Source organism: Andrographis paniculata, unplaced genomic scaffold (genome assembly GCF_009805555.1).
Source record: "Andrographis paniculata isolate CXL003 unplaced genomic scaffold, ASM980555v1 Contig30END, whole genome shotgun sequence".
Taxonomy (NCBI): domain Eukaryota; kingdom Viridiplantae; phylum Streptophyta; class Magnoliopsida; order Lamiales; family Acanthaceae; genus Andrographis; species Andrographis paniculata.
This window is the reverse complement of record NW_026137563.1, coordinates 162,074-188,788: the sequence shown is the minus strand read 5'-3', so window position 1 is coordinate 188,788 and position 26,715 is coordinate 162,074. Positions and strand designations below refer to the sequence as shown.

The following is a 26,715-nucleotide window of genomic DNA, read 5'->3' as shown; positions in this document are numbered from 1 at the left end:
ATAAATAATTCAAAATATTTATAAGTTAATAATTTTGGTGGCACCATATTATGGCGACGCGTCACCAGACACTAAATAATAATAATAATAATAATAATAATAATAATAGTAGGGTTGAAGGCCGAAAAGTGGATGAAATTATATATAGGCACGTGTAGAAGAAGACAAAGGATGCCTCTATGGAAAGGCGTCTACGTGGCGTGTTCCAATTGGTTAATTCTTGATATTTCTAAACTTTCTTTTTATTAACTCTAATCATTTCCAATTGACGTCAGTATGACGATCAGGTTCTTGTTCATTCATTAAAATCTTTTACTGCCGCATTCCTAGATAATTTGTCATATTTTTTATTTTCGTTCATTTCACGTAATTTATCTTATATTTTAATTATATTTTAAATTTTAAAAAATAATTTTTTTTAATCTTAATTAAACTATTTAGTTATTTTAATTTTAATCTATAATTATTTTTACTAATACATTTCTTAATTACCTACTAATTATACTTTACCTAAATTCAGGGAGTAATACTCTGTTTGTTCGGAATGAAAATTTTCTTTTATTTTTTGCTTATTCATTTTATTTGTCAAATTTTTTCTATTCAAACCCAATCAATTTTGTATTTAATATAATATTCCTCCCGTAACATATCTATCTATTCATTTATTTTACAATTACTATAAAAAAAATAGATAGATAACATAAAAGACAGAAAGAGTATTATTTTTTTTTCATTCAAAATATAGCATTGAATATCTATTTAGAGCCCATCATATCTTATTTAAATTTCAAATTCAACTTTCATCTAAGTACAAACTTCAAAAGGGACACACCAAAACACAATGTACGGCAAGTATTTTCTTTATATATTAAATATTATAAGCATGCAATTCTCACTATTTCCTATCAAACTCATTATAAAAGTTCAATCTAAAATGAAGAGTTAGAAATTCCCAACATAAATCTCAATAATATAACTTAAGCAAATATGTCCTGAGTGAAAAATGAAGCATCTCTATCGACCATAAAACTCTCAGGCAATTCTTGCAGCTGCTCATAGTTGAGCTGCCTTGAAGCTTCATACAAAGCAATGCCAACACTCACAGATAGATTCAGACATCTAACATAGGTTTCAACCATGGGTATTCGAATAGTACCTCCACCCAATGTTTCGCTGTTACAGTCGGCTAGCGCCTCAGGGGGCAATCCACTCGTTTCTGAGCCAAACACTAGCCAGTCGCCTCTCCGGTAGGCAAATTCCTATACAACGAAAACTCATAGTAGTTAGGATAAAATGCCCCTTTAAATGCCTTTCCTGGTACACAGGGTTCGTCCGAAAAGAAACTTATATGGGATCTCCATTTGTGCATGCATTAGAAGGAAACATTGCATACAAATTTTTTAGGGGTTTTTATACAATATTCTCGTGCAATTTTTGTATAATTTTGTACAATTTTTTCTAGAACACAAGAGAGTCTTCTTATGCAATTTTTAAATCACATAGAGAATTTTTAAACCATAAATGAATTATAAACAATTTTGTCAAAATCATAATCAAAGTAGAATTATAAACATTTGCAGCTATTCTTAATCTCAAGTATTAAGAAAAGAACAATTGAACAGTGGATGGTAAATATATTCTGAATAGTTGTAAGAATATGCTACTCTCATATACTTTTTGCTAACAATAGACATATTTTGCAATTTAGGACGTCTACAAACAATAGATAAGTTTTCTAATTTAGTAGATGTAGATTACATAATATTAACGAAATATCTCACTACTACACATAAAAGTAATAAAAAAATACCCCTTTCAACAGATATTCTTTATTAGATGTAAACCTTTACAATCTGATATAATTTTAGCTTGTACACATAACACACTTAAACTCTATCCTTAATCAACGTTGTATATATTCTTTGTGGACAGGAGTATTAAATCCCCACTTCAAATTTGTAGCTGAAAACTGATTATTTTGAAGTGACAAAATTTAGCAATTTATGGAGCTGCGTTTTTTAAAAACTACAACAAATAGTGCAACAGCGAGAAAAAAGAAAAAAAAAATGTTACTTTACTTCATAATAGTCGGAGATTAGATTCCATTATCGCAAGGCATTTCACCTATTGTTGATTGCAACTTCCAAGTATTCTTCTACCAAGAAAGTATGTAAGAGATAAAATAACAGCACAAATGTACAGAAAAACTTACAGAGTGTATATTTGTCCCTCTTTTGGTAAATGCTAATAACCTCTTTTCACCCTCCTATACAGCAAAAAAGGCCATCTGAATAACAATATAAACAGCACTAAAAATAACAAGTTTTATTTTTTTTGCCCCATAATAAAGAATCATTTGAATTTGAGCTCCAGTAAAATATATTTTAAAATGGAATGCTCTTGAATAACATAATATTAAAATTTAAGCCAAAATTCTGTAATATAGACATTAAAATACTGCAACGGATAGTAACAGATTTAAAACACATGTTAAAAAGAACTTAGAAAAACCTGTCTCATGAAATACTCCCTGAACTCAGACCATGAAGCATGCACCTTCACAACAACATATCTAATGGAAAGTGTTAACTCTTCCAAGAATTTTTCAAGTACTCTTGAGACAACATACTTCAAATCTTTCCAAATATATATATTTTATATATATATATATCATAAAATTAATAAATAAATCCAATATTCATGCTCCTTTAATTCAAGCTAAGCTTGTTCTCAATTCAAGCAAAATGTCAAAATGAGTTAGCACAGGATACGGCCAATAATCGAGTCCAGCTCGCTTTAGCTTTGTATCATCAACCTGAAACCCCAATGGCTGAAGAGGACAGGGGATAGAAAGAAATAAGCTTACAAGAAAAGCCAAGGCAAATAAAGATTGGCATTGCAAGTCCAATTGAAGTTCCTGAACGAATAAATGGTTGAACAATAGTAAATAATTACCTCGACTAAGTGCAATTTGACTGCTGAGGCAGCACAAGTTCGTGCAATGCATCCTGTGTTTCCAGGAATCTGTTGAGGATGAAACAAATCCAACACATGATGGATTCAAGTGACTCCAATCAGAAAAACACAACTTAAAGCTAAAGGTATGGAAGTTTAACAACGCTAAAGAATATGTTATAAACATTCTAGAAGCAAATGGTCTATAGTTGAAAATAGCCCACAACTCAATGCTTCAAATAATTTTATTCAAATGTATCATTTTATAAATTCCTTTGCTCTAGCCTCTAGAATTTTTCTTAACTGGAGTTAATGATTTCCATTCAATCCCACACTTGCTACAAATAATGCATGTTTGTGGATATAATAAAAGCAGGAGTTTTTCAATTTTGCAAAATTTTAGTGTATATATTAACTGTACAATATGACAATATAATGAGAAAGAAATGAGTTGTTACAATTGCAAAAAGATCTTATAAACTATTTAGGTGTTAGATCATATAAGTGGAAATAAAATAAAAATAGTTAATTGTTTTGTGTGACAATTCAAAATAATATTGGTAAATATGTTGCTAAATACATCGACAGGATGCAATGTTCATCATATTTATATCAATGTTGATTAGACCAATCCGATTAGTTAAAATTATAAGTAATTATTGTTGAATTAAAGTAAAACAACAGCTGTCCATTATATATATATATATATCATTCTTTTGCTTAAGAATACTATGAAGCTAATTTTGCCCGCTCGAGTTTCCAATTATTTTTTCTTAAAATTATTACATCGAATATCAATTATTCATTCAAAACATCACACCTAACAACTATTTCATCTTAAAATACATCAAAACTCCAAACCACAAAAAAAAATAAAAGTAAAACACAAACAAACATGCCATAGCTCATGCCTTTCATATTGATCATTTGCTATTGTTGTATTAATAGTGCTTAGATTTGTTGATTTGGAGATTGGGAAGTAAGAAATTGTGAATACATACATAAGATTTACCATTTGCTGATAAGTAATTGTTAATATACTATTAAATATATTAAATAGATTGTTATAGTACATTAAATTTTTACAGGGTCAGCTAGGAGTGGGAGGGAGTGGGTCTGCTACCCAAAAATTTCATGAAACATTTTACGACACAATATTTTAAATACTTTATAGATCGAATACTCATTGTTAAATATGCTCATACTTCTGGGCAAAGTTTTTATGTGCCTAATAATTGACACTTGTCATTTGAAAAAAAATATATATATATAATTTATTACTTTAAAAAAAATATTTTTTATGGCAATTCAAAGAAAAAAATTAATTATTTTTTCACTAAAATTAGATATACTGGTATATAAATTTATATTGCACTTTATTCAATTACTTCTAGGACAAATAGATCATTTAACAAAAACCCAATAAACACACTTTTAACTTCCCCCTACAAGGTGCGGCGACCGCCCTACAGTAAACTAGAAAAGATAAATACTTCAAAATTTCAATTATCCAGAAAACAGCAACCAGCTCAACATGAAACGAAGTGCTAGTACACTTACCTGCGGCGAGACTAGCACCACTTGAAGAATCTCCTTACTCGCTGCATCGCGCGGCTCACCGTCGAATCCATTGGCCACCGCATTCGCTCCACATTTCTCAGCTGAAATTCCCCCAATCATACATCAATTCACGCCCAAAACATCCAACAAAACTAACTTTCGAAAAGTGAAGAGAGATACAAACATACAGGGAGAGCGGAGCTGGGAGAAGCGCAACGAGGATAGAAAAAAGCTGGATTTGACATTACGTAGCAAGCAGCGACGGCGTAGCAGCGGCAGGGCAGCGGAGTGGAAATGGAGCAGCGGCAGGGACGAGGAGGCCACGGCGGTTAGGGCTCTCAGTCTGAGACCCGTTGCGTCCATTTGAGTTTTGATTACTGAATTCCAGTGAATATTATCTCCATTTGAGTTTTCCAAATTGCATATTGCTCCTTCGAATTTTATATTATCATAGTTTTAACCCTTTCCAAAAATCGCCACGGTTCACGTTTGCCAAAGTTCGAGCCATTCCAGAACTAGGTGTCAACGTATGTTAGTCTAGCCAAATTTTTAAATATATATAATATTTATATTTTTTTTAAAAAAAAAAAAGAAAAAAGAAAATCAATAATTTAATATAAAATTATGCTATTTTTTATATTTGACACCAATTTTTATAGTTCATATAAAAAACAAAAGAGCAAATTCAAAGTAAAAACTAAATAAAGAATTAACTTACGAAAATTACTCAAACTTGTCACTGCTTAAAAAACTCCTATCTAATACTGCTCCAATGTATAACAAAAACAGTCTCTGTAATTGCAAATTCAAAGAACCTCAAAAAGGCATGGATTTCCCTAAACTCGGGCAAAATATCACACAGGTCAAGCACATTCCAATGCCTAATTCTAACCCGACCCGAATAGCAATCCGGGCGGGGCGGACTCAGCCTAGGCCCGCTCGCCCCTGATTCTCCGAGCGAGTTGGATGTCCTTAGGCATAATAGTAACCCTCTTAGCGTGGATAGCGCAGAGATTTGTGTCCTCGAACAACCCTACCAGGTACGCCTCCGCCGCCTCCTGTAGCGCCGCTACGGCGGAGCTCTGGAAACGGAGATCGGTTTTGAAATCCTGAGCGATCTCACGAACCAGGCGCTGGAAGGGGAGCTTGCGGATCAGAAGCTCCGTCGACTTTTGGTACTTGCGGATCTCGCGGAGAGCGACCGTCCCAGGGCGGAAGCGGTGGGGCTTCTTCACTCCGCCGGTGGCCGGGGCGGACTTCCTGGCGGCTTTAGTGGCCAGCTGCTTGCGCGGAGCCTTGCCGCCGGTGGATTTGCGAGCAGTCTGCTTCGTGCGCGCCATTGAAGATTATTGGAGGAGTTTTTGGTAACTGTTAGGGGTTATGGCGGTGGGTGGAGGAGAAGTTGTGGCTGGCGATTCTATATAGTTGTAGGGATGAGGGGATGCCGTTGATTTGGAATTGAATGGACGGTGGGGATTAGGAGGTTTCGAGAGTGATCCGCGTGATGGGAGGTCTGACCAATGGTGAGTTGACACGTGGGTTGAGGCAGATTTGGAAGAATCTGCTGCTGTTGTGCGTTAGGATTTTGAAAATTTATGTTTCCCGCGTTTGGGTTAGTGAAATTTTATTTTTATACTTTTAAATCTTTATTCTTCGATTTTAAAATTATTTATTCTACGTATCTGTATTTCTCTTATAAAAACAAAAATAAATACTTATTTATAATCTTCTGTTGTAAATTAATTTGATTTATATTAATTATATTTAAATATATAATTGTATTGGTATAAAATTTTACAATTGATAAAGAATAAGTAATTCAATTTTTTAAAATATATATTCCTGATTTAAAATTAAGAAAATATTACTCTCTCCGTCCCATATATCTGCACTGTAGAGACTATATTTTTAGGAATTGTGTAATTATTAGATAATTAATAATATATTATTAAAAATAATTATTTTATAATATAAACTAATTAGTTTAATTAAAATTTAAAAAATAAATTAAAAATTTTAAAATAAGATTAAAGTGTGTAACCATAAAAAGAAAAGTAACATGGACGGACAGAAACGGCAACATGGATATGATATGTGGGACGGAGGGAGTACTATATTCGGAATTTGTTTGTCCAATTATTTATTCGGGGACACGATTACTGATATGCATCACATACACAATTTTGTATATCTCAGACTAGGTGTGAGATCATTGGTTGAAATCTCGACTCCTCCAAATTTTGTATGCTATACATGATCTAGTATAACTTGTCTTATCAGACCAAATTTGTAGGTTATATTCGACAAGAATTTACCCAAAAATTACGAGTTCCCGTGTCATAAAAAAAAACATAGAGTATATTTGTTAAGTACTTCAGTAATATAAAAATAGTCGATCTATTTTATTTTTAACAAAAAATTAAGATTATCATCTTCAATTTCTTTTTTGTCTTATATACAGAGAGAGAGAGAGGAAAATTTTTTATTTTTAACAAAAAAATTATATCAATTTTATCGTTTTTTTAATAATAAAAATATATATATACACATTATATTAAAACTAGTAAAAAAGTAAATGATTTTATATTTCGATGATAAATGTAGTATTTAGTTTGAGAGAAAATATATTGGTAATGTGAATCTTCCTAAAAATCAAAGTTAGCATACAAAATTTGAAATTATTAGAAATTTGAATTCATAATTTCATTATCCACCAATTCTTTTGAGGATAAAATTGAAATATTTTTGTCATATTTAATTGGCTTAATTATGGGGTTGGAAGTGAATGGGCTTCAACTCCAAGTATATATGCTATGGTTTGTAGCCAAAGTTGTAGAATGTTTTGTGTACTTACGAGAGCTAGCGTACATGCGTGTTTATTTTGTAAGCTTTTTTACATTTTACTATTTAAACTAAATATTTCTAAAATATATATATATATATATATTTAAAATATTTCATTAAATACTCCCTCCGTCCCGTCCCATAGATATAATTGTAATTGAGTCGGGCACGAAATTTAAACAATATTGATATTATATTGGTAGTAGGTAAAAAATATGAAGAAAATAATTTTTTGTCCGTGTGTATATTAGTGTAAAAAGTAGTGACAATTATGTAATAAAAATAAAAAAAATAGAAGAAGTAGTTTTACGGTCACATGATTATTTATGAAAATAAGACTATTATTTTGAGACGGAGAGAATATTATTTTAATATAAATTACGAATAAATTTTTTCTAAACTCAATAAGAAACAATGAACTTACACTGTGGGTGTGTTTGCTTGGGGATTGGATTTTAAATTCATTATTCATCCCATTTTTTTCAAAAAAAAATATCAAATCAAACACCTATTTTTTATTTTTTATATTATAATAAAAATTAATTTTACATTTAAAATATTACATCAACCCTTATTTATATAGCATTATACAATTATTCAACTTAAAATTCAAACCCCAGACAAACACACCCATATAATTTTCTACATTATCAACTAGAAACATTTATTTTGTCAATCCAAAACACATCAGCCTAGTCCTGTAAGAGATTAATGGTGCAGGATGAACTATTGATTTTGTCGGATCATAACTCTGTCTTTCAATTTTGTGTGTCATATATAATTCGTTTTGTATGACTTAACTTTATCAAACTTAATTTATATGTTATTAAGTTCGAAAAAACTTTACTTAAAACTCACTTCAAAAGTAACGAGCACATGTTCACATATCATGAAGGTAAAATAAAATAAAATAAAAACTCATTAGCCTAAGCCCCTAAAAAAAAAGTAGCACAAAATCCAAACCTATCCTTTCCAAATAAAGAGAAAGAGCAACACAGAATGAAGACTTTTTTAGAAGCAGACAGGGAACAAAGGCAAGGTTTATACCTTCCCTCCAGTCATGGCTTTCATGGAGCTTCCCCATCAAACCATTCTTTCCTTCACCAAATCAACAACATTAATACACACACAAACACGTCGAAACTTGGCTAACAGATTTCTAATAGAAGCAACTTTTTACATTGGTATAACTTCACAAAGGAGTCAATCTATCACAAAAAGCAAAATGAAGCTGGTTGTAGAAATTATCGATGCTCGGGACCTTATCCCCCGAGACGGCGAAGGATCAACCAGTCCATATGTAGAGGTCGAATTCGACAACCAACTTATCCGAACCAAAACCATCCCGAAAAACCTCAACCCCATTTGGGACCAAAAGCTTCTCTTCAACTACAACCCTGCAACAAACTACCATCACCACTTCATCGAAGTTTCGGTCTACAACGAAAGAAGGCCTATCCCGGGAAGAAATTTTCTCGGACGGGCGAGGATTCCATGCGCGAACGTAGTCAAGAAAGGCGAAGAACTCTACCAGTGTATCCCACTAGAAAAGAAGTCGTTTTTCTCGGTTGTGAGAGGAGAAATTGGCCTGAAAATATACATTTCATCACATTCTAGTGATCCTCCATCGATCATTCCCGACAAAACTAGTAGTCGTGTTGCTGATGACTCCATTGCATTGATAGAGAATAAAGGCAGATCAATCGAAATATCTTGTAGTGATCATACAGAAAAGGTACCTGAAAACAGATCAGAATCAACTCTTCAGTTTCAGAAGCATCAAGTTATGCAGCAGCAAGCTCGTCCCGTGTTGAGGAAAAGATCCGGCGGGATAATCCAGCCGCAGGCTAATCCGCAAGATCGTCGCAGCTACGACGACGATGATTTTGAGGTGAAAGAAGCGAATCCGCAGTGGCTAGACGAAGGCAGGGGATGGATGAGAGGCGAAAGAGCCGTAGCTCCATTAGACCTCGTCGAGCAGACGTTCTATCTCTATGTTCGGGTCGTCAAAGCCAAAGATCTTCCATCGAGCTCCGTCACCGGCGGATGCGATCCTTACGTTGAAGTGAAGCTCGGAAACTATAAAGGAAGGACGAGACACGTCGAGAGAAGAACGAGCCCCGAGTGGAACCAAGTCTTCTCCTTTTCGAAAGAACGTATTCAGTCGTCAATTCTAGAAGTCTTCGTCAAGGAGAAAGAAACGGCGGGAAGAGATGAATACCTCGGCAGAGTCGTCTTTGATTTAAACGAGATTCCCACGAGGATCCCGCCGGATAGTCCCATGGCACCGCAGTGGTATAGGCTCGAAGATCGCCGCAGCGAAGGTAAGTTGAGGGGAGAAATCATGGTTTCTGTCTGGATGGGAACTCAAGCCGACGAAGCGTTTACGGATGCGTGGCACGCCGACGCAGCTTCCGTTTACGGCGACGGCGTTCTCAGCATACGTTCGAAGGTCTATGTCTCGCCAAAGCTGTGGTATCTTCGAGTAAACGTGATCGAAGCTCAGGATGTCGTTCCGAATGACAGGCATCGATTACCCGAAGTTTTCGTTAAAGCTCAGTTAGGCCAGCAGATCCTTAGAACACCGATATCAACAACCCCAACAGCAAATCCTCTGTGGAACGAAGATCTGATCTTTGTAGCAGCAGAGCCGTTCGAAGAAAATATTGTTCTCACTGTGGAGGATCAAGTGCACCCTTCGAAAGACGACGTTCTCGGGAGACTAGCTTTACCGTTAACTGCTATCGACAAACGCCTCGATCACCGGCCGGTGCAGTCGAGGTGGTTCAGCCTCGACAAGTTCGGATTCGGAGATAATAAGTTTTCGAGCAGAATACATCTTCGAATCTGCCTCGAAGGCGGATACCATGTCCTCGATGAATCGACGATGTATATCAGTGATCAACGCCCGACTGCCAAACAACTTTGGAAGCCTCCGGTGGGAATTCTAGAAATCGGAATACTAGGTGCACAAGGACTTTTACCGATGAAGATGAAGGATGGTCGAGGAAGTACCGACGCCTACTGCGTGGCCAAATACGGGCAGAAATGGGTGCGAACGCGGACAATTCTCGACAACTTCAATCCCCGATGGAACGAGCAGTACACGTGGGAAGTTTACGATCCATGCACGGTAATAACGCTCGGTGTATTCGACAATTGCCACTTAGGCAACGAAAAGTCCGGCGCCGGTAGAGACTCGCGGATAGGGAAAGTTCGTATACGTCTCTCGACGTTAGAAGCTCATCGAGTGTACACAAATTCGCACCCGCTCCTCGTTCTGCATCCGACCGGGCTAAAGAAAATGGGAGAAATCCGAATCGCTGTAAGATTCACGACGCTGTCGTTAGCGCAGACAATAAGCGTCTATGCGCAACCGTTGCTCCCGAAAATGCACTACTATCATCCCTTCACCGTTAACCAGCTCGACGCTCTGAGATACCAGGCGATGAACATCGTCGCAGCGCGGCTCGGGAGGGCAGAGCCGCCGCTGAGAAAGGAGGTCGTCGAGTGGATGCTAGACGTCGATTCGCACATGTGGAGCATGAGGAGGAGCAAAGCGAATTTCTTCCGGGTCATGTCGCTCGTCTCGTCATTAATCTCCATCGACCGGTGGTTTCGCAACGTCTGCGAGTGGAAGAATCCAATCACGTCGGTATTAGTCCATGTCCTGTTCTTGATACTCGTTTGGTACCCGGAGTTGATCCTCCCCACGATGTTCCTCTACGCGTTCCTCGTCGGGCTGTGGAACTACCGGCTCCGGCCGAGGCATCCGCCTCGCATGGACACGAAGCTTTCGTGGGCAGAAGCGGCGAATCCCGACGAGCTCGACGAGGAATTCGACACGTTTCCGACCTCGAAACAGCAGGACATTGTGAGGATGAGGTACGATAGGCTGAGAAGCGTGGCTGGGAGAATTCAGACGGTAGTCGGCGATGTCGCGACGCAAGGGGAGAGATTGCATTCGGTACTTAGCTGGAGAGACCCGCGAGCGACGAGCTTGTTCGTCGTTTTCTGCTTGTGTGCTGCGGTTACGCTCTACGCGACTCCTGTCCGAGTCGTGATTCTTGCGTCGGGGTTGTATGTGCTTCGGCATCCGAAATTCCGGAGCAAGTTGCCATCGGCTCCCGGCAACTTCTTCAAGAGATTGCCTGCAAAAACGGATAGTATGCTGTGAATTGTGCGGATAAATAATTAATGGCTACGTTTTTCTAATTGTTCAAGCGTTTAGATGATTGTTCGAGCGTTTAGATGAGACGATCGTTCTATATCCAATCTAATTTGGTAAGTAAGTTTACATTTGTTTGGTTTTCTTGTGTTCATCCTATGGCTATGGAAAATCTTGATGGATGTAATGTAGACATATGTATACAATAGTGAGGAAGTAAGTATAATATGAATGAACTTTGTAATGGTTTTTCATTTTCTTTTGAACTACAATTTAAATTGTACGATAACCAATATATGGTTTTGTCTAGTCTACAGTATTTTTATATTGTAAATATAAATTTATTTTTAATATAATGTAAAAAAAGTTATTTAGTTGGATATATATTTTTTAAAAATATTAAGATCCAATAAACTATTCCAAAGAAATACCCCTTAAATTTCTCAATAGAATAATAAATACAATTTAAATTTAAGCTTTGCTTATCTTACAAATTTTCACTCTTTTAACATTATTCATTTTTTAAAAAATATCAATTCAGATAGTAATTTTGTAAAATTTCAAAAAATCTCTCTCTCAATAAAATTGTTGACATTAGAATCACCAAAGAACCTGATTTTGTATTTTACAATAAATGTGATAGTGTAGTACATTTTGGCAAGCTCATAAATATCAATTTTCAAATTTAGATATGGCATTGACAATTTTTGAAAAATAAAATTAATATATATTTATGTAGCTTATTAAAATTTTATATGTAAAATGTGGAAAACAAATTCCATGTTATTATGAGGAGATTTATCTCTAAAGAGGAAAATAATAATAAACATTTCCTTTCAATGAGTAGTAATTAACATAATATGTAATAATATGCGTGTGTGTGTTTTTATTTTATTTTTTTTAATATGTGAAAAATTCCGCACGTGTGGAAATTGTTTCTGTACGAACGCAGCGGCACTTCCGAGCGGAGGAAAGGAAAGAACCGAAGGAAGGCGGAACTCAAATCTCTGCGTTAATCCAATTTCACCAGCATTTTTCACGTCCGTGGCGGCACCGTCAATCGCACGCCCGATCGATCGCCTCCGATTTGCGCAGATATCAATCGCGTTTGTTTAGGCTCGACGACGGATTTGAGATCTTCGCGAGGTTTCTCTTCTGCGCTCGTGCCGTTTTGGTCGGATTCTTGAGTTTCGAGTTGCGGCGCGGATCGTAATCTCTGCCCTGCAAAAGCTGGCTATGGATTACGAGCCTTACGACAGTAGCGGTGAGTGATTTCGATTTAAGGGCCCCAAAACATTTTTTTGTTGTTGTTGGGTAATCTAGGTTTAATGGCGATTGGGTTAGTAAATTTTGGGGTTAGGGTTTGTGCGTTGATTCGGGGGTTAGGGTTTCGTGATTAGTATCGTGCATTTCTAATCTTGCGACGTTTCGGTAACTTGGGGCTTTGAAAATTGTGCAGTTCTTCTAAGGAGTGTGAGTTCTTAGATATTGGATTGATGTATTATTGCTCCGACTGGTTAACTTGAAGAGGGGGTACCTTGTCTTCAAAATTTTCAGTTTTTTGAGGTGGTTTTAAATTCAGAACCACATTTCTGTTTCGAGTTTATGCAGTTTGAGTATTGTTTTTGGTGTTGGAAAAGGTTGAAGATTTTGAATTCACCTTTCTCTTGATAGCAATCTTGTCTAGATCTGTCCTGTCCTTGGTTCTTCTGATGCCAATTAATTTATTAGTTTGGTAACACGCTGGAACTTGGTAATGGAGTCACTGGTGACACGTTTTGGAGAATCTGGAGATTTATAGCATGATTGTGTATGTTCTAACCTTGATTCTTTATGAGAAAGGCATGGAGTGCTCGATTGATGATTTATAATAAAATTAAGGTAGGTGTGGGACCTGAAATGTTCATATCTGACCTTGTTCTTTGGTAATATGATATGGTATTTGAAACGTGGCTGCAAAGTATCGCATCGCTCATTAATGAAATCGCCAGCAGCTAATATCTAAATTAAATGCCTGTGTGAGTTCAGCATTGGGATCCTTAGTTATTGGTCATCTTTATTTCATAATGAATTAATTGTCTTTGTGCAAGATCTCCTTGGCTAAGATAGCTTGATTAAATTTTCATAAACTTTTAGACTAGTCAACATCCTTTAGATTGTGTATTAAAATATCAGTATCGAATATTCACTGTGTTGTATAGATTCTAATAGATGACCTTGCACCCTTTCATTGTGGTAGCCTGATTAGCAATCCACTGTGTTGTGAATTTTGTATGATGATTCGTTCATTGACGCAGTCACTTGGGCTCTGAATGCGAGTAATAGCTTGGGTTCATTGACAAGTTGTTATCTTTGATTTGTGATTTTATTTTAGGCTGTTTAGATTTCCACACAGTGTATATTGATTCACTCTTCATTGGATGCTGTTTCAGGAACTGATGATGATTTTCCTCCACCTCACCAAAATCGGATTTCAAGGGGAGGCCGTGTTGCTGGCAATGGAAGGGCTTCTGGTAATGGAAGGCCTGCTGCCATGGGTTCTGTTCCATATCCTGTGATGTATGACGAGGCAGAAATGGAAAACCAAATTCATCAGCTTGAACAAGAAGCATACAGTTCTGTTCTACGAGCCTTTAAAGCTCAAGCTGATGCCCTTACTTGGGTACTGTTTGCACATTGAACACCTGAATCTAGTGTGAGATATTTGCTTGATTAAGTTTTATATGTCTGTAGTCTGCTCAGTGAAACATACTTTCTTTCAGGACAAGGAGGGTTTAATAACCGAATTAAGAAAAGAGTTAAAATTGTCGAATGAGGAGCACAGGGATATTCTCAGCAGGGTTAATTCGGATGAGACAATCAGAAGAATAAGGTTTTCTATGATAACATATTTTCAGCATATCATGCCAAGTTCAACTTAGTAATTTGCCACATTTGCTTTGATTGCAACTTTTGGGAAATGCTACCAGGGAATGGAGATCATCTGGCGGGATTCAACCGGGCGTCCATGTTGCTAATCATGCACTACGCGAGGCAGTGCCAAGTCCTTCTGTGTCAGCTTCACGTAAAAAACAGAAGGTAGCCTCGACGCTACCTTCCCAATCCTTTGGTGGCCCACCCCCTCCTTTCCACACACAGGGAATGGCAGGAACAAACCAACAATCCTCAAAACGAGGATCCATGACAGGCTCAAAAGTTAAAAAGCACAAACCCGTGAGTGATAACTTCAGTCATTAATTTTGCTCTACTGGTAAACTACTACTGCTCATATTCAATATTTCATTCATTGGGCAGGGTCTGCCAGGCTCATCTTCAATGAAGATGCAATATTCCTCTGGTCCAGCTGGTAGAGGTCAGTTTGGTAACCGGTTTGGGACTGGTGGGGTCACTAATGAGGCTGCAGGGGGAGGTTCATTTGATCCATTGATTGGAAGGAAAGTACGTACCAGATGGCCTGATGATAATAATTTCTATGAGGCTGTTATAACTGATTATAATGCAGCTGAGGTATAATATATTAGACTCCTGCTATTGGTGCACTTGTAGTTTTTATTATTTGGTGCCTAAAATTATCATGAATTCCAGGGCCTACATGCACTTGTTTATGACATAAATACTCCAAATGAGACATGGGAATGGGTCAACCTATCTGAGGTAGGTACATAATTACTTGATTTTTAGCCTTACAAGTTGACTGACATACATTCAGGATAAATTATCCATGACATACTTTCTTTAGTATCAGTTCCTTATATAACATGATTGCATTCAATCCTCATTACATAAATTAGTGTGAGATAATTCTCATATTTAAATATGTAGCTCATCTGTGAATAGGAACAATATCTTTAATATCATGTTAGCAACAATTTACATTCAACTTTTGTGTTGTGTGGCGTTTCCTGGTGCTATTTTCTTTTCCGAATTATGTAGTCCAAGTTCATTTTTATCTTCTTCTTGGCTGTAGTTAACTAGTTATACACCATAAAATCTCAATTTATTGATTACTTGGTGTTAGTTTTGCACTGTAAAATCCCTAATCTCTTTTGTGTACCTGTTCCCAATCCTACTCTTTCACCTTTATAGAATGGTTAGCCCATCACTGGTCATCCCAGTTCCAATCCACAATTATATTTTGTTGTTGTTGTTGTTATCCTATGTAATCAAGCTTCCCTAAAAGTAATTGTGAATGCTTAGAAGAATATTGAAGGATCTTTTTGACCAATGAGTGCTAAGTATGCCCTGATGCCTTCAGTATTTACTCTGCAGATTTCTCCTGAGGACATACAATGGGCAGGTGAAGACCCTGTAATTTCTCGCCATGGAAATTATGGTGGACCAGGCCATGGACTGAACCATTCTCTGGGGCGAGATAACATTGCTCCTGGTCCCGGAAGAGGGAGAGGATTGCCAAAAGGTCATTCCAGGAAGGATTTTCCACCTTCCCAGAATGGCCTTGGCAAGAAGGGACCTGACGACATACAGTTGCTTCATACCGAGACTCTCATTAAGGAGGTACACAACCGGGCAGTTTACTTTCTATATGTTCAGAAGATTTGCTTCTAAATATATTTGAACCTTTCACAGGTAGAGCGGATTTTTGGTGCCAGTCATCCCAACCCTGTGGAGATTGAGAAAGCTAAGAATGTGCTAAAGGTTTGACAACGTTTTGTTGGATTTCATATTTTCATGTGCACTCTTTTAAAACATGGATTGGCTTATTGCTTTACTTTTTGAAAAACAGGAGCATGAACTTGCGCTTACGGAAGCCATTGCAAGACTAGCCGATTTATCTGATGGTGAAAGTGGTATGCCTTGTTAGCTTTCTTTCTTCCTGTTTATAAATGGGACGTCGTTTTATCTGATGCTTCTGCCAATTCCTAACACTGTGCTATTCTAATATTGCCTGAAACTATATATGTTAGTGAACCTGAAGATCAATAACATATGGTTTGTCTCTACTGTGAAAGAATTATGCAACTTTGGATTGATGCACCATTTTATTATACTTTGCTAGATCGATCCCTGCAATAAATATAGTGTATGTATACGTAGAAATACAGTGTATGTTCCAACTTGAGCAGCTGTAGTACTTCATTCCGGCCCCAAGTCATTTTCCTTTCACTTTATTATCAATGTTACAAAACAATGCCAATACCTTGCTAGAATTCTACCTTGACACTGTCATACGATGTGTGTTACAGACGAGGGTGGCCGCTTCATCCATGGGCAGGCAATAGATCGAGAATAAATACAGAAGAAGGTGGTAGAAGGGTGACAAGATTGGGAAGGTTTTAGACAAGGTACCTAGCAATTAGGACCAGAATTGAGCGATGAGGTAAGAACCAGAAAAACTGATATTAGGGGCATTGGATTGTGATACAAATGCAATTTGCAGCAGCTGCCTTAAGTCCCCGTTAGCCCCCTAACATTTTGATTGTTTCAGGTCTCACTAAATTAGGGTTTTGTTCTTTCATTAACATTAGTGTTTCTTTTGTAAAATATTGCTGCTGCTGCTGCTGTTGGTGATGATGATGATGATGATGTAAAAATTTCAAGTCTTGGCTGCGGTCTATTAAAGTTTCTCTTCTTTCTCCTCTGCTTTGTCTCTCAATCTTTCATTTCATTGCGACATTGTTTTTTACCTCCCAATTGTCTGTTTGCATGACTTTCTGTTTCTTTTTAGCGTGAAAAATATTTAATTTGTATTTTGTGTTTAAATAGTGATGCAATGTGATATTTTGCTTAGAAGAAATAAAATATTTTATCAAATAATAAGGATTGTATGTTCAAGAAGCTGAAAAAAATTCTTTGTTTTGTAATTGTGATCTCATTTCACTTTTGGTTTTATTCCATCACACTATTTAATCAATTTTTAGTCCTATAGACAAAATTTCATTACAATTATGTACCAATTATATGTCATTCTATCTAAATATTTCATTTTTTCTCTAAATAAATAAATGTACTTAAAATTTTCTACTTTCTAAAAATAAATCATATATAAATATATAGCATATTATTTATTTATATTATATTATATATATTATTACAATAATTTCTTGTATATATATAAATCATAAATTAAATTATAAAAAAATTTGTAAAATCGAACTCTAATCTCCGAGTCACCCGACCACAGCTCTAGCCAATCGGCACGCCACCACAAGACGACGTCGTTCCACGAGCATTCCCCATATGCATATATAAATTATTTGCACTAAATCTTAGCTCAGCATTCAAAATCTCGAAGCTCCCTACGCTTTCAAAAATCTCAAACCCGCGCCACCGCCTATGGCCCCCTCCACACCTCCGCCGGCGGCGGAACCTTCTAGCGCCACCACAAATACCACACGGCCGCTCTTCCAAAACCCTCCTAGACCCCAAACCTCCCACCCTTTCTATTCGCCTTCGCCTCCGCGACTCCCTTCCAATCCTAACCCTAATTACCCTCAATTGGCGCCTCGCCCGCCTCATCTCCACCCCCATCCGCAGGATCCCTCTCACCTTCTCTACCCGGTCGCATCCTCTGGCCGTGGATTCCTCTCCAGGTCCGTCGGCATGCCCGCTGGCCGAGCAGCCTCCCCGCGGCCGCCATTTATGTTCCCTTACTTGGACCAGGGCGGTCAGGGCCTCGTCAGGCCAAACCACTTTTCACATATGCTTCTTGGGTCTGGATCGGGTCCTGCTGCTAATGCTTCAGGTGGAGGGCTAGTGCCTGGCGTGGTTAAAGGAATTCCCATCCCGCACCATTCGAAGGTTTATTTACTCTGTATTTTGGCGTTTATTTGATTGGAAAATAATGCGGAGACAGGTGTTTATAATAGAAAACAGGTGCTCAGATGCGAGCACACACATACTCCACACATTTTTAAATACAAATTAAAGTGCCTGTTTATGGCTGCACTTATATGGTGTTAAGCCACCTGTGAGTTGTGATGCATGGTATATCAACTATGCACCAAACTTTCTAAACCAAGGACTTATATGTGTGTACAGTGCATTTTATTACTCATATTGATATAGATTCAGCATGTAGGCATAGTAGATGTCCAGATATATTTCTGTCAGAATGCTCCTGCAACAACTAAACGCATACCTACGTGTTTATTTTCAAATAATCTATGTTGAATTTCTAGTTTGTATAAAGTAACAAAATTAATAACTTTGTTCTTTACATTTATTCTTCTAACTTATCTATTATAATTTATGGGCTTCTTTAAGGCTGGTCCTACTTCAGCTTCAATGTCAGACAACAATGGCCACAAGGATTTAAGGTGTATATTTACCTGTGTGTGCTTGCATTTGTTCATGCATGAATCTTGTTGATTTTTAGTGCATGCTAGTAATTCTAATGTCTGGCATTTTGGTTGCAGGAATATGAATAAAGACGATGCTTTTGTTACAGTCAAATATAGAAGGGTATACTTTTAGGTTTTGATAGTTTTTCCATTATTGACTTGTGTGTCTTTATACAAGCAATTTCTTGACAACCATGTGATTATGTATAGGATACTTATTGATTTCATTTTCCTTATTGTAGGTCGTATGTGTACCTTTTCAACTATTTTGAATACCTTGTATTTGTGATTTGACCACCTTTTTCACACAGGTTCGAGTGTCTGAAGATGCTTCTCTTTATACCCTTTGCCGATCATGGTTGAGGAATGGTTTTCCTGAGGAGACACAAGTATGCTTCGAGAAAGTCTTTAAGAGCACAATGCAACTTATTTCCGTTATTGTTTTATAATACATTGCTTATAATTATATCGATTCTTGTCAGTCAGAGACTGTTCAATTCTGAAGATTTCTTAAGTTTTAAGGTCAATCTTTGTCATGTTTCAAATATAAAATTTGCTTATCTGTCCTGGTGGATTGAAGCTCCAGGTCGAACTTGTGACATTTTCATAGGAACATAGTGCTTAGCTCTTCTATGCCACTCCCTCTACAACAAGCTGTGTGAAAAAGGCTTAATGTGCATTCATTGTCTTAATGATTTAAATGTTACTTATGTTTCTTGAAATAGTAGGCGGCGTTAAATTAAGCACATTACGTATAATTAGTTTAGGCCTATTTAGGCTATGTGTATTTATAGGTTGTGTGCTATTTAATTTCATTATAACAGAGAATAGAATAAACATTTACATGGTATTGGAGCCTATTATGGTGTAAGCCGTCATTAACACTTCCTAGAAGAATGTTGCATATATTTGGTTGTCTATGTTGATGATATTGTCATCATTAGTGATGATATAAATAGCATCACACGGTTGAAGAGCACTTACACAGCCATTTTTAGGCTAAGGATATGCAGAAGAGAAAGTGAAATCTTCACTGCTACTTATATATCGATGATGGGGATGGGCTAAGGCCTGTTGTTCTCAGGTTTATACTTATTTGTTTGCTTTTCTATTTATATATTACATTTTGAATTGGACTTACCCTTTAGTTATTGGGTGAGCTTATTTTACTTTTAGTGAGTAGGATTACTACGTCTTTAAAGAGATTATCTAGGATTTGTAGGACATCATTATTTATCTTGGAAATAAAGGAGCCTAGTGGTTTTTGGGCAAACAATTGGTATTGTTTGATTATCCTATTACTTTATCTTAGTCTAATGGTAACACAGTAGATTCTCCTATGGTTCCAAATACAAAGTTGTTTTCTAGACAAAAGCCCTAATTGAAGGTTTACTATTTACAAATCACAATCACTCTGAGATCATTTGATATTCAAATGTTGATTTGGTGGGATCTTTCGTTAACAAGTGTTCTACCTTGGGATATTGTGTGTTTGTTGGAGGTAATTTGGTATTTTGGAAGGATAAGAAATAAGTTATGGTTGTATGCTCTATTGTTGAAGCTGAATATCGTGTCATGGTTCTAGCAGCATGTGAGCTTGTCTTCATTAAACAATTACTTTGTGAACTAAGTTTTGTGAGGTGACCGAGATAAAATGTGGTGTGACATGAAGTAACATTATTGCCTCAAACTTAGCGTTAGCATGAACGAGCAAAGCATATTGAGATAGATTGTCACTTCATCAAGGAGGAGAAGTGTTATTTGGGTGTATGGCTTATATCATCTAGAGAGTATATTAGATTAGTGTTGTTGCTTATGATTATTTTAGGCCTGTTTTAGGCTATGCATAATTATTTGTTCTATTATGTAATTTCATTATAATTGGGAATATACTAGACATGATATAACCAACTATAATAAGTTAATAACTTTATAGTTCTTTAATACTCAGTACTCTAAGAGGGGCATGAATTTTAGCTGAGGGATGCATTGCATCCCTTTTTTGCTTAGAATAGTGGTTGAGGATTGATTAATCATAACTTACAAGTCAGTAGGTAAATTTTTCAAAAGTCTAATATAAGCTGTGCAACTTCTCTATTTTGGGAGCTTTGAAAATTTTGGTAGAGGAAATGTAATTTTCATCTTGAGATCTTTGCTAAATGGCTGGGGAGCACACGGTGTTTCATCCTGCAACTATATTGTGTTTTCTCAGTCTAGGACATATATTGATTCATTTTTTGTATTTGCGTATGTTCTGATTTGACATTTTACTTCTTCAGCAGCCTCCATACCTTGACACTGTCAGAGCACTTCCCAGGCCTTTGCCTGCAGCTTCTCAAAATCAGCTTTCGGATTCATCTGATAAAAAGGCAGAAGATAAAGAACAGGAAGACGAGGTTGGTACTTCAATATAACACCCGTGCCTCTTCAATCTGGTTTTTGTTTCTACCCAAATAGCGAACCATAAAACCATGGAATGACCATGGAGGCAAAGAATTGTATGGTGTGGTATGGTCCTCCCCATAAGGTTTAAGAAGACTTGTGGCATATTAGTTAGTCAACAACATCCCTTTCACATAAAACAATTCTTTCATATGATTTTAATATTTTAGAAAGTCATTCCTATTTGTATAGATAATAATCCTGTAATATTATCATTAATGGTTGGACAAGAAGGCAAATTAAATTCTTGACGGTTAAATTTCTTCATAACCAAAATGTTTCGAAACTTCATGATGGATACCCTCATTCTACCTAAGAGCTGACCTAGAAGCATGAAAAAACTATAGTAAATCTATAATGTTTATTAGTGTCTTTAATTGATTACCTTAACATTTACCAACAGAATTAAACTGATTTAACATGCTTACTATTGTATATTTACTTGCATTCAATACCTCTAACATGCCCCTTGTCGGTAGACTAGAGCTATTTTAAATAAAGCCTTACTTTGTGACATAATTGTTCTCACATGAACAGTAATGGAGATTTGAACTAAAGACCTCCCTATACTATTATATTAAATAAATGTAGTGCCTAAAAGCTTATTAATCTTTACTCAAATCCTCTAACAGTTGGTATGGAGTTCTCTAGTTTTCTGTTCATCGTTGTCATCATCTGAATCGTTATTCCAGTTTCCACTATGGCTTTCTAACTTTGTAGTTTCTTCGGCGTTTAGTTATAGTATACCATTTATCTTCATTTAATTTCAGGATAAGGATTCTGTTGAACATTTGTCTGAGAGAGAACTATTACAAAGACACATCAGTCGAGCCAAGAGGGTTCGTTCACGGTAAGTTGCCTTGGTAATTGATATATTTCTTTCTCTAACAATAAAATTTCAAGACAACGTTAGTTTTTAAACACTACATGCATATTTGGAAGTTCATATGCTCAAAGCTACTCCCCCACCCATTTATAGAATTTGTGCATAAACACTAGCTACACTAAAGGAGATATTTTGGAGTTTTAAAAAAAAAAAAAAAAAAAACTAGATAAATATGTTTGACCATTTAACTGAGCCAGTTATTTTGTAATTAATTTTTTAACATTTTACCTCCTGAATTGTTGATCTCTAGTGTGTTTTTTATTTCTCCTTCGGTGCATGCATATCATATGTATATTGGTTCTAGGCAAAATTTACCCTCTTTCTTGGTTCAACATCTGCAGGCTAAGAGAAGAGAGACTTCAAAGAATATCCAGATACAAAACCCGGCTTGCTCTTCTCTTGCCTCCAATGGTAGAACAGCATTTCAAAAACGAATCATCTGGAGCCAACTGAGAAATAAAACCTCACTGATATAGGTCAAGGTCAGTGTCATCTGCCATTCCCACTATTAATCTCAAACAATCTCTACCATTCATTCAATCCATCACGTATAAAACTTTAAACCTTTGTTGTTCGCTGCTTGCTGCTACTCATGGAAGCAAGTCATATATATATATGACTTTCTTGCCATTGAAATCTTATCAGGAAGCCTGACCATCTATTGCTGTAGTTGTCCAGACCAGATTTGGATTGAAGTGGATGCAAAGACTGCGGTGAATTGGAAACAAGTTTGGTTCATCAATACCCATTTCATGAATTATGAGTTTGTGGCATAATCTGTAAGTAACCTAAATTAGATGTTTGTATTGCTCATATGACTTTGTCTGAGGTACCTGTAATTTTTTATTTTATGTGTGGGGGGGAGGGGGGGGGGGGTGGTATTATTTACGCAGTTCGTGTTTCAAGTGAAGATTGATCCAATCTAAAATGCTGAAGAGTGTTATGAACTTGTCTATAATTTGATTTGCATGCAGTAGTAGTCTACATTGAGCTGATAAATGCAGCTGAGCTAAACTAACATTGAAATTGGTTGTTATATCGGTTAGTTTATGTATTCAAGTGTGTTAGATGAGCTCAAATTTTGCACATTCCATTCTAAGGATTATTTATTTTCTATTTTTATAAATCAGATGTCATCCCGTTTTGATGCAGATATCATCCCAAAAACAAACAAGTTAAGCTCTGATTGTTCGGACGCTGATGGTTTTGTACTATTTATTATAATATTGTTATAATTTAAATGTTTACAATTCAATTTCCAAGTTAAGGTCGGAAAGTGCTGTCCGATTTTGTTTTGGACCAATAAAACTTGGTTGGATTTAAAGCTATTATTATTATTATTATTCTTATTATTATTATGTGATATTGTATTTTTAAATGAGGGTGTGATTTCAGGGTTGGCATTTGGCAGGTTGCGAGAAGGCAGCCAGTATTCTTGTAACAGCGTGCGTTGCTGGACATACAAAAATATATAGGTTTATTTTAACCACACAATTTTTAATGAATATTATAAAAATACATATATAGTTTTTTCGGTTGGAGGCTCCAAATCCAACATTAGAATAGAATTGAAGGAATGGTGGTTTGATTATATATCTATCTTCTCAGACAGTCACACAAACACATCAATCAATTTGTGTTGTGGTGTTGTGTTCCCCAAGAAAGAACAACAATAATCCAAAACAAACAAACAAGCACACTCCCAACAACAAAACACAACACAACATCACCTCTTCACAAACACAAAAGTTCCCAAACATAACACAACACAACAAACATATTTCACCTTCTTTGGCAACCACATCAGTCAGCAGTCAGTTCAATCTTCTTCTCCTAGTCTCCCGAGCATCCCGGTTGTCAAATTCCAGAATCCTCGACATTATGCTTCTTCTCCGAGCTCCACCGTTACTTCTTGTTCTCCCAACACCAACAGGAATTTCAGTCGGTTGAGAAGAAGACGACGACGATGAGCCCACTACTGCGCCAGTCAATTCGGGAGGCGCCTGATTAGAATCAACCTGTAAAGCCCGCCCGCTATTCTGCAACAGCCGGCTGTTGATAACCGTTTCAAGATCTTCCACTAGCCTTTCCGCATTACTCAAAGCAGATGTAAGCGACGAAAGCGACGCAACACTTTCAGACAACACTCTCGAAACCTGATGGATTCTTAACCGATGCCCCCCACCTAATTCTTCATTTACCCCTTCCGAAGCAGTACCCAAATTAGGAATCCCACCCCTGTCTTCTTGCCATGCTTGATTACCCATAGCACCTATACTAATCCTGATTCTCCTAAGCGCCTCAGCAACTGGAACATGGGACAACCCTTGCGCCACACGCTGTTGCCTCACACTCTCAACCCTACAAGCTTTGGGCCTCGGGGGTATCTTCAACCCAGTCTCGGTCTCGTTTATGGCCTCTCCATCCCCATTTCCATATATTGGGATCACAGTGCTGTCCGAAACCTCCCCTTTACAAACTGGACATTCTTTCGAATTTGAATCTATAGGCGACACCTGATAGAAGCACGGCCAACAAAACAAGTGGCCGCAGCAAGTCAAGATGGGATGCCTCGCCACATCCAGGCATATGTTACAGTCGTAAAAGCTCCCGCCTTCTTTACTAGCCGGCATCTTCACCGCCTCCAACTGCAATGCCTTTGCTACCAAATGTGAACTGTCCCTTTTACATCCTTTTCCCCTTTCGCCAATCCTTTCCACACTACTTTCGTTTCCGCTTCTTCCACCTAAATCGACCATCAATTCACCAGGCACAACAACATCTCTAATCTCCATGGAATTCCTAGCTTCCCGCCACCGCTGGCGCTGCCTCGCCCGGGCGGTGACGGCCTCCAGCCGTCGAATCCTCTCCTCTATCCTATCGTTCGCACTTTCCAGCTCATTCAACCATGAACCGTACCTTTCAACCCTTTGCAGCGGCGGTGGATCCGTCGGCTCTTGGTTCAAATCGAGAGCCATCAAATTCACATCCACCAAGTCATTATCATCCATCGCTCAAAAACCTACCGGATCTCAACTTCAGCAACCCACTTCAGCTAACAAACCCTAGGTTACCCGAAAACTAGTGCTCATGTATTAGGTATTCAAATTGAACCTTCAATTAGAAAATTTAAGTTCCTACAAACGCGCAAACGGAAAATAAGTCGTCGAGAACACATCCATACATGCGTGGTAGTGCGAATTGAAGATTACCCCAAGTATGAAGAAGGTTCGTACCTGCAAAAGGCGCCGAAATCTGTCCTGCTCGACAGCAATTCTACATTAGCAGTTGGATTTGGTGTTGAAGATCCATTGTAAGGGGCGTTGCTCTAGGAGCAAGGGAGGCGTGTAGCTGGATAATTGTTGAGCGAGAAATCCGGCATTGGAGAGGAAAGCAAAATGAGTCAAAATGGCGCATCTTTGGATTCCGCCGCTGCTGCTGCGGCTGCCTGCTTTGGTGAGGTTATTAAATTCAGTAAATGGCTCCCGCAAACGGCGTCGTATGTAGGGTGGCCTCGATCTTGAATTCCCTCTTTTCTTAAAAGCGCAGCACATATTATGATTTGATTTTGTTTTATTATTATTATTTTATAAACGTCCAGCTAAAGTGTATTTTGGGTAAATTTCAGTTAAATTTAATATTTTATAAATCAAGTTTAATAAAATAAATTATATTAGAAGAATCATATATGGCAGAAAAATTAAAATCAGAGTTTAAACGATAATCTTACCGGAAGTGAAGTTATAAGTCACCCGGTGTCATCAAGACATTCTTATATGACTATTTTTTGTTGTATACTTTTTCCGTTCTTGATGAAAGAATCATTAATGGTTTTGTACTATTTTTTTGTGTACTAAATTTTGATATTTTTGTTATTTGACTTTACATATAAAATAATTGTAATTTAAATAAAAGTCATTAATAGTATTTTACTATTAATGTATAATTATTTTTACTAAAATAAAAAATTGATACACGAATAAAAATGAATACTTGTATGTGCTTTTTTTTTTTATCTAAAAAATTATTAATAATATTGTATTAAAAATTGGGGTTAGAGTGCATAATTAGGCACATCAAAAGTTGAGTGAATTAAATTATCACATTAACTTAAAATAATTAATATTTTTTAATGTCCTTACCTTTTGAGCGTACTGTGAAATAAAATAGTGCTTACTGTAGTATAAGTATATCGGCGTCATTATTGTCTTTTAGGTATTATATTTAATACATATTTAAAAAATTAGTATAATTCAAAAATAGTTGATCCATGTGTCGAAGATCTCTATTACCACTACTTCTTAAGTGTTTGTTCTTTTTTTTAGTACCATAAAAATGTAACAGAAGGTTAATTGTTATTTATTCAAATATATATATATATATGCAAAATTTAGCAATTAAAATTACTAAGATTAATTTATTTTTTAAAAGAAAGAATAAGATCTACCAATATATATCTTTACCATCAGTTTGAATCATTCTCTTGTTAGATAGTATTCGTGTGTTACAAAATTCTTCCAATTTTTTTATACACACGAAAAAATGAAAGTAAATAATAA

General features: G+C 36.5%; 6 protein-coding genes across 15 annotated transcripts; 3 read left to right on the top strand and 3 right to left on the bottom strand.

The window, feature by feature from the left end:
* Positions 1-844: 844 nt before the first annotated feature.
* On the bottom strand, positions 845-4,905 carry LOC127246479 (uncharacterized). Its single transcript, XM_051267895.1, has 7 exons — positions 4,704-4,905; positions 4,516-4,616; positions 2,956-3,024; positions 2,772-2,830; positions 2,512-2,572; positions 2,213-2,266; positions 845-1,259 (listed from the first exon to the last, which is right to left on the bottom strand). The coding sequence occupies exons 1-7, from the start codon at positions 4,876-4,878 to the stop codon at positions 978-980; spliced, it is 801 nt and encodes a 266-aa protein (XP_051123852.1). The 5' UTR covers positions 4,879-4,905; the 3' UTR covers positions 845-977.
* Positions 4,906-5,206: 301 nt separating this feature from the next.
* Positions 5,207-5,922, bottom strand: LOC127246480 (histone H3.2). The gene has a single exon (XM_051267896.1). It carries the CDS (start codon positions 5,853-5,855, stop codon positions 5,445-5,447), a length of 411 nt encoding a protein of 136 aa, XP_051123853.1. The 5' UTR covers positions 5,856-5,922; the 3' UTR covers positions 5,207-5,444.
* Positions 5,923-8,584: 2,662 nt separating this feature from the next.
* On the top strand, positions 8,585-11,742 carry LOC127246478 (FT-interacting protein 1-like). Its single transcript, XM_051267894.1, has one exon. The coding sequence runs from the start codon at positions 8,585-8,587 to the stop codon at positions 11,534-11,536; it is 2,952 nt and encodes a 983-aa protein (XP_051123851.1). The 3' UTR covers positions 11,537-11,742.
* Positions 11,743-12,457: 715 nt separating this feature from the next.
* On the top strand, positions 12,458-17,126 carry LOC127246872 (protein EMSY-LIKE 3-like). Its single transcript, XM_051268495.1, has 10 exons — positions 12,458-12,791; positions 13,960-14,189; positions 14,290-14,399; positions 14,497-14,740; positions 14,822-15,034; positions 15,113-15,181; positions 15,797-16,042; positions 16,115-16,183; positions 16,272-16,335; positions 16,732-17,126. The coding sequence occupies exons 1-10, from the start codon at positions 12,764-12,766 to the stop codon at positions 16,776-16,778; spliced, it is 1,320 nt and encodes a 439-aa protein (XP_051124452.1). The 5' UTR covers positions 12,458-12,763; the 3' UTR covers positions 16,779-17,126.
* Positions 17,127-17,715: 589 nt separating this feature from the next.
* On the top strand, positions 17,716-23,514 carry LOC127246493 (uncharacterized). 10 transcript variants are annotated; one of them, XR_007837740.1, is made up of 9 exons: positions 17,722-18,286; positions 18,752-18,804; positions 18,904-18,949; positions 19,140-19,217; positions 21,108-21,224; positions 22,041-22,120; positions 22,498-22,638; positions 22,835-22,935; positions 23,309-23,514. XR_007837740.1 is itself a non-coding variant. In XM_051267916.1 (8 exons), the coding sequence occupies exons 1-7, from the start codon at positions 17,822-17,824 to the stop codon at positions 22,607-22,609; spliced, it is 948 nt and encodes a 315-aa protein (XP_051123873.1). In that variant the 5' UTR covers positions 17,720-17,821; the 3' UTR covers positions 22,610-22,638; positions 22,827-23,228. The 10 variants fall into 10 exon arrangements, 5 of the variants coding, with proteins under 5 accessions (XP_051123875.1, XP_051123873.1, XP_051123874.1 ...); XR_007837741.1 differs by having other exon boundaries at positions 23,287-23,514; XR_007837739.1 differs by having other exon boundaries at positions 22,802-22,935.
* Positions 23,515-23,704: 190 nt separating this feature from the next.
* Positions 23,705-25,656, bottom strand: LOC127246492 (uncharacterized). Its single transcript, XM_051267913.1, has 2 exons — positions 25,393-25,656; positions 23,705-25,293 (listed from the first exon to the last, which is right to left on the bottom strand). The coding sequence occupies exon 2, from the start codon at positions 25,165-25,167 to the stop codon at positions 23,971-23,973; it is 1,197 nt and encodes a 398-aa protein (XP_051123870.1). The 5' UTR covers positions 25,168-25,293; positions 25,393-25,656; the 3' UTR covers positions 23,705-23,970.
* Between the last annotated feature and the right edge of the window lie 1,059 nt (positions 25,657-26,715).